Here is an 18,932-nt window from a genome sequence, read left to right on the forward strand (position 1 = left end):
AGTTGCTAGGGTAGTCTGAAAAGTTGCTAAATCTAGCAACAAAATTGCTAAATTGGCAACACTGCCGCCGACGCCTTCTCCAGACCAGATGGTGGCAGTAATAATGCTACTTTTGTGTTTATTAAGCAATACAACAAAGCTGGGGAGGAAGGACGCGGGCAATTCACTAGTGCACTTTTGTGAGTATTATGTTAAACTTGACCGTTTTATTTAAAGCTTAAACAACATGTCTGTGTAAAATATAAACAGGAACGGAACAGGAAGTGTCATTATCGCATTCAGTAATTTATGTGGTAGCTATGCAGTTATATATGCACAATCACTTGTATGCGTCAAGCTTTTTTGTTTCTGTGCAACATTTATAATAATATATTAACCATAAAAGAGGCCATTCACCAGTGTAGGACACCCCACCACATATCACTTGACTTTAAATACATTTCCTGAGAGGACACTAGTGTTTCCGTGGACCTTACAGGATCGGTAAGCTCTGACAGAAATGCATGATGGTTTTGTGATTGCTGTCTGTATGATTTCATATATTTTATAGTGTTTAGGTGACGCATATGTCACAGTCAGCGCAGCCCGGCGCGATGCCCTCAGCCCCGGATTCCCCGTCTCTGAGTGTGACCGTAAGCGGGAATGTGCAGAAATACAGCATCAAGAAGAAAAAGGTCCTAAATGCGGAGGAGACTGAGCTGTTCGAGCTCACTCAGGCTGCTGGGATAGTCATTGATCAAGAGGTTTTCAAGTGAGTCCCACAAAATCAAATTTAAAACGTATAGTCAGTACCGACACCATATAGGTGAATCGGGTAAAGAAATGAACTAGATCTCACTATTCTTTCAGTTGATTAATCACAGTACATTATTTTGTATTACAAGTTTTCTGTTGTTGAAATTTGCAAATGAGTCATTATATGATTAAATATCCATACATTTGCAAACCTTCAGGATATTGTTAGGAATTAAACTGAAAGGGTTGGTGTGTGTAAGTGCTGCTGAAGTGGAGATTTCTGGCTCATGCATGAGAAAAAAACTTATTGTGAGAAAACATCTTGTAATTGAAATCTAAAAATGCTAATTGATAAAGTGTAATAAGATAAACACCTAAATATGTATTTTGGATGTTTTCTTTCTAGCCTGAAAAAGACTGGAAGCAAAATAGCTCAAAATCTCAAAATTGACCAGTGCATGAATTGAGAATTATTTGTCTTGAAGGAAACCTTGAGTCAGACCTTTTAAAGGGATAGTTCACCCAAAAATGAAAATTCTGTCATTAATTCCTTACCTTCTTGTTGTTCCAAACCCATAAGACCTTCGTTTTTCTTCGGAAAACAAATTAAGATTTGTTTTGATGAAATTTGAAAGCTTTCTGACCCTGCATAGACAGCAACGCAACTACCACTTTCAAGGCCCAGAAAGTTAGTAAGGACATTGTTAAAGGGATCTCCGGGTATTAAGACATGTATAGCTTAATATAAGGTAAATGATGTCTCTTATTTAAATATATAGTAGAAACCCCATGAAAGATGTATGTTATTTAAAAAAATCGACATGGTTTTTGGACTATGGGGGCACCATTATATTATGTGCACAGTACATTCTGCGTCGATGACGTCAAATGGTTGCACTCGGTGAGCTACTGGCGCTTATTTCTATAGTCTTTGGCTTTTTACCGCAACACAACTCAGAATACACAACTCAGAAAATAAAATACTGATACGATATCACATTGTGTGACTTTTGGTTGTAATTTTCAGTCGAAGGGCAACAAGAGAAGCAATGCAAGACTTCACAAGAAGAGGAGAAAAGAATGGGAAGATGCCTGTGGACGAATAAAACTTCCTAAAGACCCGCTTCTTTTTTCACTCCACTTTAGTCCTGATGCCTTTGAGTCTTTTAGTAGACCACAGCTACTGAAAGAGCTTACAAACGGCTGAGAAACGCTATGTCATCCTGTAAACATGCCGACGCTAATCATGACGCGCGGCCGCTAGAGGAGTTTCTCAGCGCAGATTTTCCTCGAGATCCGGGGCGTTTAGACTCCATGTGGGGAAAAATCGATGGTACAGCATTTGGTTTAAGCCTATGCTTATCCATCTCCACCTGTAAGCTCTTTCAGTAGCTGTGGTCATCATAACAGTATTTTATTTTCCGAGTTGTCTATTCCGAGTTGGGTTGTGGTAAAATTAGCAACAGGTAGCGGCAGTAGCTCACCGAGTGCAACCATTTTACGTCATCAGAATAATGGCGCCCCCCATAGTCCAAAATATGTATAAAACGATGTGATTTTTAAAATAACATCAATCTTTAATGGGTCTTCTACTACATATTTCAGGAAGAGACAGCATTTACGTTATATTAAGCCATACAAGTCTTAATACCCAGGGATCCCTTTAAAATAGACTGTGACATCAGTGGTCCAACCTTAATTTTATGAAGCTACAAGAATACTTTTTGTGCGCAAAGAAAACAAATACGACTTTATTCAACAGTTTCTTCTTTTCCATGTCAGTCTCCACTGTGTGTTCACAACAGTACCACGATGCATGCGTGTGCATTCCTCTGCTTGCAAACAAGGCGCAGTGCATCCAGGTTCTACGTCAGAACGCCGGCTCCTGCGTCAGCAGCATCACACGCATGCGTCATGATACTCTCATGAATGCGTGAAAGAGAAGAAATTATTGAATAAAGTCATTATTTTAGTTTTCTTTGTGCACGAAAAGTATTCTCATAACTTCATTAAATTACAGTTGAAACACTGATGTCAAACTGATGACTATTTTAATGATGTCCTTACTACCTTTTTGCGCTTTGAACGTGGTAGTTGTTGTGTTGCTGTCTATGCAGGGTCAGAAAGCTCTCGGATTTCATCAAAAATATCTTAATTTGTGTTCCGAAGATGAATGAAGGTCTTACAGGTTTGGAACGACATGAGGGTTACTAATTAATGACAGAATTTTCATTTTTGGGTGAAGTATCCCTTTAAATGCATCAACTGAACTATCAATTTGATCGAATCAGTCAAAGCCGTTTTCCAGTCACCGACTTGCTGAACCGAGAACCGTTGTATTTTAAATCATGTCTGGCCAAAGTCCCTTTCAAGGAAAGTCTGTTCATTTGACGGCCACATTTGCAACGCCTCCGGGCAGCTATTTTGGGCATCCAAGACCAAGTCCTATCTAAATAAATGGGGTAATCCTGAAATCTCAAAAATTGCCTGCTGAACTCACAATTAAATTACATATTTTAAATCAGCAACAAAATCTGAAATGAACTGCCTCATGAATGTTCCTTATGCTCAAATAGCGTTAAAAGCTTATTTTTCAGGCTAGACCAGCCAATGCGCATGTGCAGTCATAATCTTTGGGAACTGGAGCTTCCAACGGCAGCTGCAGTCATGCAGTGAATTTACCAATCAGCGATTGGCTCTTTCATTTAGAAGGCGGGGCATATTCTGCCATATTGCGCATTGCAGTTTCTCTCATTCATCATAAGTAATAGGAGTGAACCATCTTTGTATTTGTATTGTCTTTGGTCTGGCTCATAATGAGCCAGGTTAACAGCTTTCTGACTTATTTGACCAGTTTGTGGAAATAATTTCAATTTTCCATTAGTACTTTTAAACTTTGATTTGGTCAGGTGTGGATGAAGCAGGTTGTTATTTAAAAACAAACAAAAAAAGTTAACTAAAATAAAATATATATATTTTTAAAAGTAAAATTATTTTATTTCCAAGGCAACATTACTCATTTTCCACATCAAAACTATATAGACATTAAAAACACACAAACACACGCACAACAAAATGATTAAAACTTTGACTAAAATTTAAATGAAAACAAAATATAAAAATACTTATTTCAACATATTGATAAAAACTACAACTGTGAACTATCTACAATTAGGATAATGAACCATATGACTTTTTGTGGTTTGTTTTCTTATTAATATATATTTTTTTTTTACTGAACACTGCTGACTTTAATCCCATTACTGTTGCCACTTTCATAAAAGCAATAAGAACACTGTAAAATCACTGTAGCACAACCTCACTTACTGAGTTGGCAGTTTTTATCTGTTACTGTTGCATGATTCTAAATGGCCCATCTCACTCTGCTACAGGGTCATAGTGGACCTGTTAAAGATGAACGTTGCTCCTCTGGCAGTCTTTCAGACCCTAAAGACCATGTGTGCAGGACAGAAAGTCTCTGAAACATCCACCGGTGACACATCCACAGCGTCCCACACTGCCACTGTGCCTTCTGAGTCTAGAGGTGAGTGCTACACATGTAAAAGTCATGGAGACCAAAGCATAATATGCCACAGAATTGCATGGTTTGAGTTGGAAAATAGGTGATGTCAAATACAAAGCAACATCTATGCTGTACTGATGGTACTTTTGAACTCCGACTGTCCTTTTTGGTAATCTGTGTGTGACTTCCTATAGAAGAGGAGGGTGTGGTCTCAGGAAAGAGCTCTAAAACTGCAGCCCCTCCCTCTGCATCTGTACCCCGCCCACCTAGGGGAGGGGCTAAGATAGTGGTCTACAGTGCGGGTGACACGAGTGCTCCTGTATCTCAAGGTTTTTCTTCTCTCCCTCTTTTAGCTTGGTTCTCTCATCCTTTTTTTAATCCTGATGCTTGCGAGTTCAAGGTCTTCTCTTCACTCCCATGAACTATTGCAGCACATTTCTCATGCTGACATAACTAATTCCTGCCTCAGCTTCATAGTGCCATATATCTGTTCTCATTCTCATGCCTCACCGATTGTGCCGAGATTTGCGGGCTCAATGCTCCGAATATGGGGGAGAAATGCCCCATATGAAGACACATGAAGAAATAGCTTCATGTGTCTCATGGACTCTCATGGACTCTCATCCAGCTATAGAGTCCTCTGCTTCTCATGGTAAATTAATGTCTGTTAATGGCGTGTGTCGAATGTGACACTGTAATGCACTAGTAAACCAGTATCCTGCAAAATTGTCTGCAACCAACATTGAAAAGCATGCATGTGACTGTCAACTTCATAAACGGATGGTGTTTACCACTTCATCACTGATTTTTGCACTGAATACAACTGATTTGTTATAAATCATCTTGGTTTCGCCTAATGAACAAAATCTCCCTCATATGTGACCTTCTCCATCATTTTGAGTTGTTTTGACCCTGAAACACATTTCACAGTTTTAGTTCTCTACTGGTGTAATTATATTTATACTTCAAACTGGTCAAAATATAATAATGTAAATGGTCAAGCATCAAATAAATAAAATAATGATTTTCTAATAATATATTTTAGTGATATGCTCTTCTTTAATCATTTCCTACCTAACAAGCTGTGGACACTGAATGACTTTCCTTTCCGGCTTTTTTTCTTTTTTTTCTTGTTTTTTTTGAGACACTGACAGATGATTACATGAGATATGAAATATTTTGGTAAACTGTTGTGAATCCTTGAACATATACTCTGATGTTTACTTATTTTTTTCATGCTATAGAGCGCAACAGTCAGAATCGTATTCGTTTTCTTCACAGGGGAACTGATTTTTATTGATAACTTACAAACTTTTACAAACCAGCTGTGAGCTACGTGGTTGTTAATCTGCTGAAGCTGTCAGCCCACATTATTTTAACTAATTATGTTTTGTGGAATTTCTCATGGAGAAACTACGTTACCCATAATTCCCATGATCAGAGCCAAAATAACTCTTTAGTTCTTTCATGAAGCCCTGTGAATGACTTGATAGAATAAGTCTTATATGTATGCATATTTTAATCAATCTTTAAATCAATAGTTTTATATTTATCAAGCATTTTTATTTCAATTACGTTATATTGCTTCATGGGATTGTAGTTCTTTCCCTCATTAAAGCTTATAAGTGCACAGTCTTATCTTTTTGTCTGATTTTCAAATACCTTTTCGCCTCATAGCTGGTTGGTTTGGTTCATGGCTCTCAACTCTTTAATGAAGACTTTTTAAAATCCCTGTGTGAAAAACAAATACTTCGGGAACCAAGGCCGCAGAAGTTGTCAGGTGTTCTGACGATTTATGCTACCCACTCAGATTGTGATACCTCTCATTAAAAAGATTGGTAGCACAAATCGATAGCAAAAAATGCTACCTATCAGATTGTGCTACCAGCATCTTATTCATGTGGTTTGAGGCTTTTTTAATGTCCATACCTACCCCTACCCTTAACCTACCCGTCCACACCTACCCTTACCCTAAACTTACCCTTAAAACAATGCAAATATATTTTTGGTAGCACAATCTGATAGGTAGCATGTTTCGTCGGTACACCGGCACTGTTGCACTTATTAACTAGTAGTTAAAGCAGAATAGATGATCGGTTCATGCACGTATGCTGCTGTTTGAACTGAAGCATCATCATTGATTTGCCACACCACATTAAAACATGTCAGACAGACATTTATTTTTGAATTTCACAATTAAAAAATCTAATTACAAACAAGTTGTTGCAACTTTCAACTCAAAATGATAGAGCCCGTCACATATGTATGTGTTTTATGTGTTATGTTTATGTGCGTTTCTTCTGTGTGTATTTGTGATTTAGTACGCAGTAAAACAAGTTCAGGGCAAGGGGAGAAATCGGCAAGAGATGGTTCTAGCCAGCGAGTGCCACGGCAGGTCAGCGCCACCAGGGGACAGAAGAGCGCCAAGAGCTCAGGCAGCAGCAGCTCGTCTTCTCAGCTCACCTCCAACTGAAGTTCTTCATGAATTAAACAACACATACCAAACTTGCTTGAATTAAACTCCGTTTTTCTGTTGATGAAGGTTCCTGTAGAATTGGAAGAAACTTTTTCACTGTAAACAAAAATAGTTAAGCCATTTTAGGGATCTCCCTAGATATCTTCAGTGTTTCACTGAAGACCTCTTTGCATCAAATTTGCATCTCCCCCAGAGAGACTATAACTGAAGTATGCCATATTTTCCACGGTTTAGTTTACACGTTCACACCAAAACCATTTGAGAAAAACACAGATAATCTTTTGCTATCTTTAAACCATCCACTTCTACAATTCGGCAGCTTCGGGCTGCTGTGAAGCACATCTGTTTTAAACTGTTTATGTGTAAGACACTCAAAATTGTCTTGGTAAGCTTCGATGTCTAGATGGACATTCTTTTCTATTATTTTCATTTGTGAAATGTTCTTTTTTATGTTATTTCTTTGTATTTCCTTTTCTTTTATCCTTTTTTTTTTTCGAGTGCATCTCCAGTTTTAAGTAAAAAATATTCCTCTTTAAAACCAATTATTGTATTTCGTACTTTAATTCTTTACATGATTACATTACACACTTTGTATAGTATGCATAAATCATGTATAAAGCAAAATATGAGAGTGTATTTGTTTTTGATTAAAAGTCTAGTTAATGTTTCATAAGCACATACATAAGCATTTAATTATGCGGTTACTTTGACTGTGGAATTGTGAATGCTCTCTTCATTCATTTTGACCAGAATGAACTCTTGATCAGCATACTTCACATTTCATGTTAAATGAGATGGAATTTGCTGCACCGTCTTCCTCTATAGAAGCTGTACAGTGTAAGACAGGGCCAGGGTCAACGGAAGCACTTGTGTGTTTGTACACTGCACTGTCTTTACTGTATGGTCACACTTGGTGACTGTGTAGGCCAAGGTAAGACCTCTTGCTATTGAGACGTGCACAATGGTTAAAGACTTCTCTTCAGTAATGAGCTGCAGCTAAATGAAAATATTTCGGTGAAGTGAACAACTGAGAATGGCGTGTTAAGAGTTCAAATCATTTCAGTCTAAGATCAAACGTTTTTTAATCATAATGTGAAAGCAGTCCTAAAGGATCATATACTTGCAGAAAGACTCATTGAAGAAAGAAAATGGGAAGACTTTCAGGTTTTCTTGTAGGCGTTTAGATGATTTTTGTTTTGCATTTCTTTAGGATTTTGTTTGACTGGTAAACGGGTTCAAACTATCCAAATGTAGGAGTTTTTCAGTTTTCAGCACTGATATTAATAAGAAATTTCTTAAAGGGATAGTTTACCTTCAGTTGGTCCCCACTGACTAGTGTTTTTTCCCCATACTATACGGAAGTCAATGGGGACCAGCAACTGAAGGTGAGCTATCCCTTTAAAGCTCCAAATCATATTACATATTATTAGTTCAGAATTTCATGTTTAATTCAGTGTGTTAGGTGCCGTTGTTAAATTGAGCAAAAATTACAAAGGAAAATCCACACCAATTATGTTTATTTTTTTATTTTTCCCCTCAGCCTAGGATGATTTTTGAAGGATTGTATGATACTGTAGACTGGAGTAATGGCTGCTGAAAATTTAGCTTTGCCATCTCAGATATTACATTTTAAAATGTATTAAAATAGAAACCTTTTTTATTTACATTGTAATATTTCACAGTATTGCTGCTTTACTTCATTTATCAAATGAATTCAAAACACGATTCTTCAAACACATTAAAAAACCAGACAAAAATATAGCAGATAAAAAAAAAAAAAATTTGTCTTTATTGGAATATGACAGAATTCCGTAACAGTAATTTTTATTACAGTATGGCCCACATTCACTTGCATGAACAAAAGTGGCTTATGGCTCTACTTTTCATTGCTAAATGGCAGATGGACAGTCTTTTCTCTTTCGAGGTCAGTTGATTAAAGCGAATTCCTTCAGATATTCCTGCACAAATACGGCCATAAAAACATCTAATTGCACATGCAAGTCTTTCAACAGTTCATTTCTTTTGTCACTTTGGGAGAAAAAACTTTCTGAACCTGAATAATAGGACTTTCCTTTGCCATTTTAATGAAAGACAGTTGGGTTTGTTGACTAGGCCTATATGGTTACCATATTTTTGGGCAAAGTGTGTTTTTATTTTTATTAAATGTGTATATTTTTAAGGCTTCTCAAACACCAACCTGCCGCTGGTCGGTCTGATCTTGTGTATGGATCTCAGTAGGCCTATGTATTGATCTCTCTCTGTATATGTATGCTGCAAGCAGACCATGACAGGATGTTTGGAAAGGTTGCGAGAGGTTTTATGGTTTACCAATCCAACGATGGCATTGCTGGATTTTTGAAGAGTATGGTCCATAAGTAAAGAACAGAGCAGTGCTCATGAGGGGAATAGAAAAGAAAAGCTTTTGTTTGCCAGACTGAGAGAGATGAGGACAAAGACATACACTTGTGGAGAAAACGAGAAAGAAAAAGAGCTTGAGGGGCTGGAGCTAAAGAAAATAGGTGTGTGTGCGCGCGGGGAAGGAAGCGAGAGAGAGAGAGAGGTGAGCTGAGGTTTTAATGTGGCCGTTTGTCGTGTTTATGTGGCTGTGGCGCTGCTCTCTCCTGCTCTCTGTATTGATGGCAGTGCAGCCAGGCTGTAATTGATGGCGGCATATTGCTGTACTCCGGCAAGTGTAATGGGCCGAGACACAGAAGCAGAGAGCACAGCAGGAACCCTCTTTAACCCTTTACGTTCTCACACACTCAAACCCTGAAATATGTGTGTTTTTGTCTCTGTAGGGAAGACGACGGGTGCCACATTTCTACTACAGGTAACTCCTCTCCCTATTTTGTAACCCCGCGTTTGCTTTAAAGCATTAATTATCAATTCAAAACACCTTGTGCAAGTTTTGAAGTTGCACACAAAAGACACAGTTCTTCCCTTCCGTAGAGCTCTGTTGCTGCCATAAAACAAAATGCTTCTTATATTGTTACATTGTTTAGTTTGCTTCTCTGCTTTGTTCAGATGTACTTTTAAAGTGATCCGATACTTGAAAGCTATAGAAATCAAACCTATCTTGGTGGAACTGGTGAAAACAGGCAGTCATGTGATCTCTATGAAGGAACAACCAACTTTTATTAGGCTACTGATAAATTAATCGTTTGAAATGAGTGCATATCATTTGTAACCCTGGCTGTGAAAACCCAGCTAAAGTAATTTTTTGGTGATTGACTGTTTTCTAAATAAAATCATCCTTCATAAGGTAAAGAACATTCTGTGAAAATGTAACCTTGATATCTTTAAAGGGGTCATATGATGCGATTTCAATGTTTCCTTTCTCTTTGGAGTGTTACAAGCTCTTGGTGCATAAATAAGATCTGTAGTTTACGCGGCACGATGCAACGCGTAAAAAGACAGTATAAGTCATTATAATCTGTAATTATGTCCCCATTGGATACAACAAATGCCTTGTTTATAATGGGTTTTAATGTTTTTGAATCGTCGCGCCAGCCTGACAGGGCATCACAGTATGGTAAGGGGGTTATCATTTCCGTCACACGCTTGAGGTATTTGGCCAATCACAACGCACTGGATAGCTGGCCAATCAGAGCACACCTCGCTTTTCAGACCGATGAGCTTTGTAAAAATCGACGCATTTCAGAAAGGCAGGGCATAGAGGAGAAACTGTAATGTACAGTATGTGGAAAATAATGTGTTTTTTGAACCTTAAACCGCATAAACACATTTCATTACACCAAATACACAAAATAATGTTCTTTTTAGCAACATCATATGACCCCGTTAATATTGATTAAGACCATGTCAACGATTTAAATCGTAGTGAAATTAATGGTTGAAGTCAAATTTTGATGCTTGTTATCTCATAATTAGATTTTGAGACTTTAGCCTGGATTTCACAGAGAGGGTTACATTTTGTAAAAAGTTCTTGAGGGGTAAAACATTTGGAAAGAAATTACTGAGTGCGTCTCTAAAGAAATATTTTGGGTTACATATGAGTGAACTGACCTCTACATCTGCTAAAATTAAATTAAATTATTAAAAGTAAAAAAAAAAAGATCAGTTTTTATAAAATATTTTATTTGTTTACACAATTTGTCTTGGTGAATCTACCAGTACACAGAAAAAAAAAGATATAAATAAGTAAAATAATATTTTTTTGATTGCACAGGGAAGAACTTGGGGGCATTTTAACTGTTCATGAGTTAGACGGTTTGTATTTTTCTTGTGTCTTTCTTTTTTTTTTTTCTCTAACCTGGAATATTTCTTTAAGACATATTTGATGACAGAAACACATTAGCTTGATTGTATTTTTAGTAAGTGACATCAGTGAAAGGTGTTTATTTCTTTATTTTTTCCTTTCATAGCTTGCCACAGCTCTCTGCAAACTGACAAAAAGGTGAGTCTTGTTTGGGTGGTTACCTGCCTTCCCAAGTCAGCAATAGGGGGCAGTGTGTCTCTACTGGCACTTTAGCGCTTGGATGCTGAGATTGTTGGTACCTCATTTCCCCCTCCACATATGCCCTGCCTGTGGCATCATGCTTCTATGTGTGAACATCTTTGGCAGCATGGAGAGGGAAGGGCCCATCAGCCGGCACGCTCCCTCTGCTGTGAACATATTTGTTTGCTTGACTGTTTGTTTCTATTTCTGAGAGTTTGACTTAACCTTAGTCATTAGCAGGGCAGATTTATGGTAATTTTCATTGTTTATTCGCATGTTTATTCATGGGCCTGTATGCTTCCATAGTGGTGATAGTGATAATTTATTCAGAGACGATATCTCTTAAAATATATCATATCATAAGTCAAGGCTTATAAATTAACATTGATAATACTAGAACGCCATTGGACAAAACTGTTAAACCACTATTAGCTAATCATAACATATATTTATACATACATAATAAACATATGTCGATATCCAAGTGTGAACAAGCAACAAAGAACCGTAGGCCTGTATGTCTGTAGACTCACACAGTAAATGAAAAACTAGCCGTCCTTTTCAATATCCAGCTGACATCCTCATCAAACAAATGTATTTACTGTACAAGACTCTGTTCTCTCAGTCTGAATACTATGAAACAATATTGTGCTCGCTGTTTCTCAGAGCACACAATCTAATCAAAAATACTCCATGTGTTCGCCAGATAATGACTAGTGAATAGATCTCCTCATGTTATTTACACAGTACATGAAAACATGCTCTTTCCAGCTCTATTTGCAGCAGATCATAGTTGTGTTTGATAATGATTCGAGATTTTAGAAGTCAGTGTGTGCAAAAAATGATAGATTGAGCCCATCATTGCATTTGTTGACGAAATCACTTAACTCATGAACACTGCATATAATAATATATGATATTCCTACCAACATCACGACTGTGTTCAAGAATTTAATAGAAGCTAATAGAGTAACTTACATTTTAGACACAATATTGCCAGTTGCATGGTATATTTTTTTGCCACGTCAACAAATCATTTTTTTTCCAAACGAAGCCTGAGTAGAACTGTTGCATCAGCAGTTTTTAGCAAAATGATTTGGTCGAGTGAATGATTTAATGATTCACTGTTATTCAGCTGTATCTGAATATCCATACTTCACTGTACAGTAGGCGAAAACAAGCATGTGTAAAGAGCTGCATGTCCGAATTCACAGTATGCATAAAACAGTAGGCAAAAAGTACTGTAAGGACACTTGAAGCCACTGGAGAGGATTTGGAAATGGCAGTAAAGCAGTGCAGCTGATGCTGGGATGTCACATGACATTATTTTTTTAATGGTAATGAAGTAATTACTTGAAAGAAGGTACCTACTCAGAGAGTATGCGATTTCGGATTGGAACTTGTGTCTAAATTTGGAACGGCATACTATGCTTACTATTTCCGCATTTAAAGATATGGTAGGAATAGTAAGAGTTTTATGCCAGTATTCTATATATTGATTTGATTAAGTGAATAATTCAATGATCTACTCATAAGTTTAAATTCCTAAATGAATCAGTGTTTTTGAACAAATCAGTTCAGTGAATGATTCAGAAAAGCTCACTGAAAAATCCCTAAGCACAGAACAAAACCGAACGAAGCATCGAGAGCAAGCAATTAGAAACCATCCTCCGATTTTAAATCTTAATGCAGATCTGTTTTGTCTCTCGGTGTGTTTTCCCGCTCAGTCCGTCTCACCCTCATCCACCTTCTGGCATTTCCCCAGGTGTTGAGGCAGAGAGAGGAAGTGCTATTTTTACTAGTCTGATCTCACACCTCTCTCTCTCTCGCTCCCTTCCCTCTCCCGCCCCCTCGGTGTGAGGAATATGAGGCACGGATGAGTCTGATGAGAGAGGCCTGAATTTTGCACACACACACATATACTTTCAGCCCTCTGTCAGCTTTTGATTCAAACCTATGAAGGTATTCAGGTGTCTCGCAGCTCCTGTGAGAAACATCTGTTATCAACTGTTCACTTTTTTTTGTCGGAGGCACTTTTCCTTTCGTTTAATCATCATTTTCTCCCTGTTTTCTTTTTGTTGTACTAGCCTGCATGGTGTAGACTTTAGCATACTAGTGCTTGCTTTCTCTCTCTCTCTCTCTCTCACTCCAGCTGTATGTGCCCTTCCACTCCCCCTCTCCATTACTGTGCGTCTGTAGATGCAGTTTCTGCACACGCTCTCTGGCGTGCTTATCGGAATGCGAGTGCTGATTGTTGGCCTGTCTCTCAGTTTGACTGACAGCTCCGGCTTTGCGGCTGAACGCCTGATTTTGTCAATGTTTGTCTGCGAGGCCTTATCTCCAAAACCTTATATTAACTGCCTCGACAGTTAGTGTAGCCAGTCTCCCTCCATCTCGCTTTCCCTCCTCTTATTTCATCCTCCTTTTTCCTCCTTTCTCCATCAACGTCTTCCCTTCTTCTATTTTTCGGGATTGACAGTGTATCAGCAGTTGTTGATTTAAAAGACTCCAGAAATGTCTCATTTGTGATTGTGATGTTTAACATCATGGGTATCATGGTTCTGGTTTGATCCAGTCTCATTTTTAAGATGTGATGATGGCTGAATAGTGGAATATGGAGGTGAGAAGTGGGTAAATCAGTGTTTCCATTGTCTGCATGTAGAGGAGATCCAGAGGTTAGCAGATCAGTTCACACTTAGTGAAATCCAATATGCTTTCAGTTCTAGTCCTTTGAGTCAATGAGTGGACAGACACGATCTTACAGTCATCGAGATTAAACAATTGGATTCAATTAACACAACTCTCTCTCTTACACACATACATATGTGGGTGGTTGATGAATATTGTGTTTTCCATGAATTTTTTTTTATCAACCATAGTCTTTAGGTTTAAATTTATATATCAGTTTAAGTCCATTCTTAGTTGTGAGGTCAGTTTATTTAAACAGATTCACAGTATGATTATTTTATGTTTTTGAGAGAAGTCTTTTACCAAGGATGTATTTTATTTGATCAAAAATACAGTAAAACAGTAATATTATGAAATATGATGACAATTTAAAATAACTGTTTTCTAATTTAATACATCTTAAAATGTAATTTATTCTGGTTTTGGCAAAGCTGAATTTTTAGCAGCCATTACCCCAATCTTCAGTGTCACACGGTCCTTCAGAAATCATTTAATAGCTGTGACCTAGTATATTTATAGACTGTACATATTTTTATTCAAAGATAACAAAATATATGTTAAAAAATCCAGATTAAATGTGTCCTGTCCAAACTTTGTTTCAGTAGGACGTATGTCAGCACAGTAAAGAAAACTGTGTCTCTTATGCCTCTTCATGTTTTTTTTTCCAGGTTTTTCATCATCTTTAATAGTTTTAAATAGTCCTGCGTTGTGAGTGACAAATGGATTTAAAAAGTGAATATGTAGTCTTTCAATTAATAGAAGGTCATAAGCTGCTTGCATAAAAGTTATAAAATAATGATTAAAATGCTGTTTAAAATAGTTTAAGATGTTGTATTCAAGTAATTAATGTAAACTACCCACATATACAGAGTCAGAATGACAATCAACACAAATTAAAAGGACACATTGATGTCTAGGCAGTTTGGAGAAACATCCTTTAGAGAAGTGTCACAAAACAGCAGTTTCATTAAGACCGCAAAACTGTGATTGAGTAAACTGCTATTAAACAGTGATTTAAAGATTTCTTTTTTTTTTTTTTAAAGACTCTGTTGACAAATATCTAATATATGTACTCACAGTCTAAATGTGCTTATGTTTGCTCAATTAATGCTTTTGCTTTAAGAGTATCACTTGAAAAATGTATTTATTATTATACGACTGTCTGGAATACATGATACTGATTGGTCAATAGCAGTATTTTCTGATCGTATATAAACTGTATAACTGACCGCTGGCACAGGTGACTGATTTTCATATATAGTTGTGCTAGTTTGCGGCCTCTTTTTTTCTTGATGATAAAATAATTTAAATTAAATTGCTATTTCATGTCCATTTATTTATTTAGCCGAGTAATAAGCAGGATAATGAGCAGTCAGTAGGCCTGACGCAATAATCAATATATCGACTTATCGTGCAATATATGTACATGACCTCAATAATTTTTTGTGACGCAATATATCGCCCATTATATTTACTTAAAAATGTATGTTACTATGTTTTGTACGTTCCACTTGCACCTGTGTCTTTTGCAGCTTCTCGTACATAACGTGGTCAGCTGGTCATTATTGCAAAATACCCCTTCAGGGTGATACAAGACCCCTCTATTTTGCATGTTCTTCAAGTGGACAGCAATAATACAACTCTTCTGACATTGTATTTGTCCTCAGCAGCCCTTAATGTTGATCAAGGCTTCTTCTGTTAAGCTATTTTGTCTTCGTTTAACGTCTGTCTAAAGGAAGAGGGGGTTTGATTTGACCTGTGTTTCTCAGAATAAAGAGAACTAACAGTCTGTATTCAAGTCCAGTTTGTTGCATTCAAATGCTTTCAAAACCATCCGTCAAGGACATGAAAGACTAGGCAACTTTGTGCTATGTTTCTCAGCGATTATCTTTGTTGAAAAGATTTTCTTTTTAAATAAATGTACGAGTTTTGTTTGATGTGGTGACTGATGTAGCAAAGATGTCATTGTCTTTATTCAATTTCACACAGTCTGTGTTCCCATTTCATATATTTTATAAAGAATGTGGGTAAAAGAGGATTTCCTAGGATTCAAACCCATGACCTTGGCATTTCCAGACCTTTCTGTGTGCCTGTCTACCTTCTGTGTGTTTTATTTTTTTTAAATTAACACGTTCTGTTACTCTGTATTCAATATACAATTAAAATAACAGAATAGAATAAATAAATAGTACAGTGTGAGGGTTCACGAGCTGTTAATTGTAACTTATAAACAAGGTAGAAAAGTGGGAATTTAATCACTCGGTAATTTAAAAAAATTAAAAGGTGTTTGGAGACCCTGTGTTAAAAGACGTTCATTCATTAACCAGGTGAGAGTGCAAGTCTATCTTTGTCCTGATTATATTTTTTATATTTTTAGGCTATGTTTCTGATTTTAAATCTGTATGTGCTTTAATTTATTCAATTAAACTTGTGTTCTCATTAACTCTGAGCTTATGGAACGCTGATTATGTGTGTAGTGCGCTCTATGCAAACTGAGGTGCAAATCTAATGCATTGCATGGGGGAAATTAAAAGAGAAGTACATGGTTTTGAAAATATCTTTCACTGTATATCTGTTATGACCATTTACAAAATTCAGGACTTGCTTTAACATATTATTTCAAAAGGTTACTGCTAAACAAGAAGTCATATTTGCTACCACAATCCAGGGGTGTACACCAATATTCAGATTAGTGGTCAACACATATCCATTTCTTAAAATACTAGTATCCACAATCTCAAATATGTGGCTGCAGCTTTATAGAGTACCAGAAGTTTATTGCTGTTAAACCTAAATTGCTACATTATTTCAAACCCATCTGCATACATATTCATATATAATTTGAACAGAAAACCGAGTAAATTCTGGTTGTTTTGGTTTTGGCGTTCCTTAATAAAATGCAAAATTTAAAAAATAAATGTCATTGGCAAATGGAATTTTCAAAATATGTTTTGTGGCAATCCTCTCAAAATGTTTTTAGGGTTGAATGAATGGAGGTCAAAGGTCTAAAATGGCTAAAAACTAGAAAATGTTATCACATTAGTATTTTTGTTCTTTGCTCCAAGATGATATTTTCCTCATAACAAATTTGAAATATAGAGCTCAATGAGGTTGTTAAGTGTAAACATAATGAAATTCTGATAAGCACTGTTTAAGGAACTGTTTGATCCATGTGGTGTTTTGATTGTTTATTATGTCACTCCATCAAAAACTATGTCAGAAAAATGTCACAACATAATGATGCTAAACAGAAAGTTCAGGACAAAAAAAACTTCTTAGTGAAAACATGCTTGTATATAAAATAGTTTATATATATGCTATAGGTTATAACCCATTAAATGCCATGGAAATGAATTGGTGCATGTAAGTTAGCTGATATTCTGATGGAAAAACAAACATTTAAAAAACAAAATTATGGTTTGTTTTTAAAAATCGATGTTGAATGACACTAATTTATATATATAGTTATGGAAACACAAACGACACAGAATAACACATATCATATCACAATCCTCATTGTTTTCCTGCGCTGTTCTGTAGTGTATGCATGTGTTTGTGTAATCAGTCAATCCCTGCGGATATACGAAGAAAAAAAGAACTCTACAGTGTGTGTGATGGCGAGAGGCACTGTGTCAGTAGAGATATGCTAACATGCCTGCTTCATTGTGCTGGTGTTGCTGTTCTTTGAGTCTGAATGAATAGAGCTCGTGTCTTTGCGGCGAGAAACATGCCAGTCAGCCCTGTCTCCCTGACCTATACCGTCCCTCACTAAACCTCTCGCACTTCTCCGCATTCTCACACACAAAAGCAGCCAATAATAAGGAAGCACTGATCCCGTGACCTCTCCTTCTAACCAGTCACTACGTTTTCTCGAATCTTTCTTCCGAACTGAATATGCAGTGGAGTCAGACTATGTTCCAGTCCGGTTTTAACCACCTCAGCAAAGCTCAGGCGCTACCAAAGATAAAAGTGTTGGTTTACCATGCAATGTTTTGCTTGAGGTGCTTCCATCCGTGACCCCCATACTGACCTAAAATCAACACATCAACATAAACTAAATTCTGAAGGCCACTCCTGAATCACGGCATGCACTTGCTGTGGCCTTGAGACTCCTGTAGATCACAGGGTGATGGTCTCCTCTTGGCGGTTGGTGAATGCATTTTTTTTAAAGTCTGCCCTCATTACCGTCCCCCCAAGTTTATTGTATCGGTGACCCGGTGTTTCTTTTTGTGTATCGTAGAAGATGACATGTTTTCTAATTTGCTTATAGTTTACAGAAGGCTCTGTGAACCGAAATTTGTCCTCCTCTTTTTAGCACCTTATTTCCCATGCTCTTGCTTCTGTTTGCTTTCATTTCAATGCAACACATTTGTAATGTTTATATATTAATATATAAATAATAGAATTTTAAATGTATTTATTTTAAATAGTTTTCTATGCATAAATAATAATCATCAGTTCTTTATCATCATGTAATCTTCTCAATTAATCAGATGATTCTATTAAAGACAATTTTCAGCATGGAATAAAAAAAATACTAATAATTGTGACTTTTTATCTCACAATTTGGATTTTTTTTTTTTTTTAAGAAAAAAAATAGAATTCTGACTTGATTCTCGCAATTTTCACGATTCTGGCTTTTTTTCTCAGAATTTTGAGTTTATACCTGACAATTCAGTTTTTTTTTTTCTGCCAGAGAATAAATTCTAAAGGTTATTGTTAATTTACTTTTTTCATGAAATTGTGAGTTTATATCTCACTATCTTATGTTTTCTTCTCAGAATTTTGATATGTCCTAATTTACTTTTTTAACATCTCGCAGTTCTGAAATTTTCTTACAATTACCTTTATTTACTACTGTGGTGGAAATAAGCTTCCATACTCACCTGGCAAAACTGATTCAAATGGTTTGTTCATGAATCAAACTGATCCGCTTCCTGTTTTTTTTCCTCAGCTCTGTATTCCTCTCTCTTCTCCTTTCACCCTTTTCCCTCCACTGCATCTTCTTCCCTCCCTTGTCCTCCCTCCCTCTTTTTCGCTCTCTCGTTCCA

The 18,932-nt window shown here is 36.7% G+C and overlaps 2 protein-coding genes across 7 annotated transcripts in view; both read left to right on the forward strand.

The window, feature by feature from the left end:
* Positions 1-85: 85 nt before the first annotated feature.
* LOC107737864 (mitotic-spindle organizing protein 2) lies at positions 86-7,203 on the forward strand. 6 transcript variants are annotated; one of them, XM_016549496.1, is made up of 6 exons: positions 90-179; positions 405-483; positions 551-751; positions 4,128-4,279; positions 4,453-4,587; positions 6,580-7,203. In XM_016549496.1, the coding sequence occupies exons 3-6, from the start codon at positions 567-569 to the stop codon at positions 6,729-6,731; spliced, it is 624 nt and encodes a 207-aa protein (XP_016404982.1). In that variant the 5' UTR covers positions 90-179; positions 405-483; positions 551-566; the 3' UTR covers positions 6,732-7,203. The 6 variants fall into 6 exon arrangements, with proteins under 6 accessions (XP_016404978.1, XP_016404983.1, XP_016404982.1 ...); XM_016549494.1 differs by having other exon boundaries at positions 91-179; positions 400-483; XM_016549492.1 differs by lacking the exon at positions 405-483 and having other exon boundaries at positions 86-179.
* Positions 7,204-9,015: 1,812 nt separating this feature from the next.
* lhx5 (LIM homeobox 5) overlaps positions 9,016-18,932 on the forward strand; it is a 97,672-nt gene continuing 87,755 nt past the window's right edge. Inside the window, exons 1-2 of the mRNA XM_016549499.1 lie at positions 9,016-9,564; positions 11,120-11,151. Of these exons, the coding sequence (XP_016404985.1) occupies positions 9,511-9,564; positions 11,120-11,151 (86 nt within the window). The 5' untranslated portion in view covers positions 9,016-9,510. The remainder of the gene's footprint in view (positions 9,565-11,119; positions 11,152-18,932) is intronic.

This window comes from Sinocyclocheilus rhinocerous, unplaced genomic scaffold (assembly GCF_001515625.1).
Source record: "Sinocyclocheilus rhinocerous isolate Xijiao unplaced genomic scaffold, SAMN03320098_v1.1 scaffold374, whole genome shotgun sequence".
Classification (NCBI taxonomy): Eukaryota; Metazoa; Chordata; class Actinopteri; order Cypriniformes; family Cyprinidae; genus Sinocyclocheilus; species Sinocyclocheilus rhinocerous.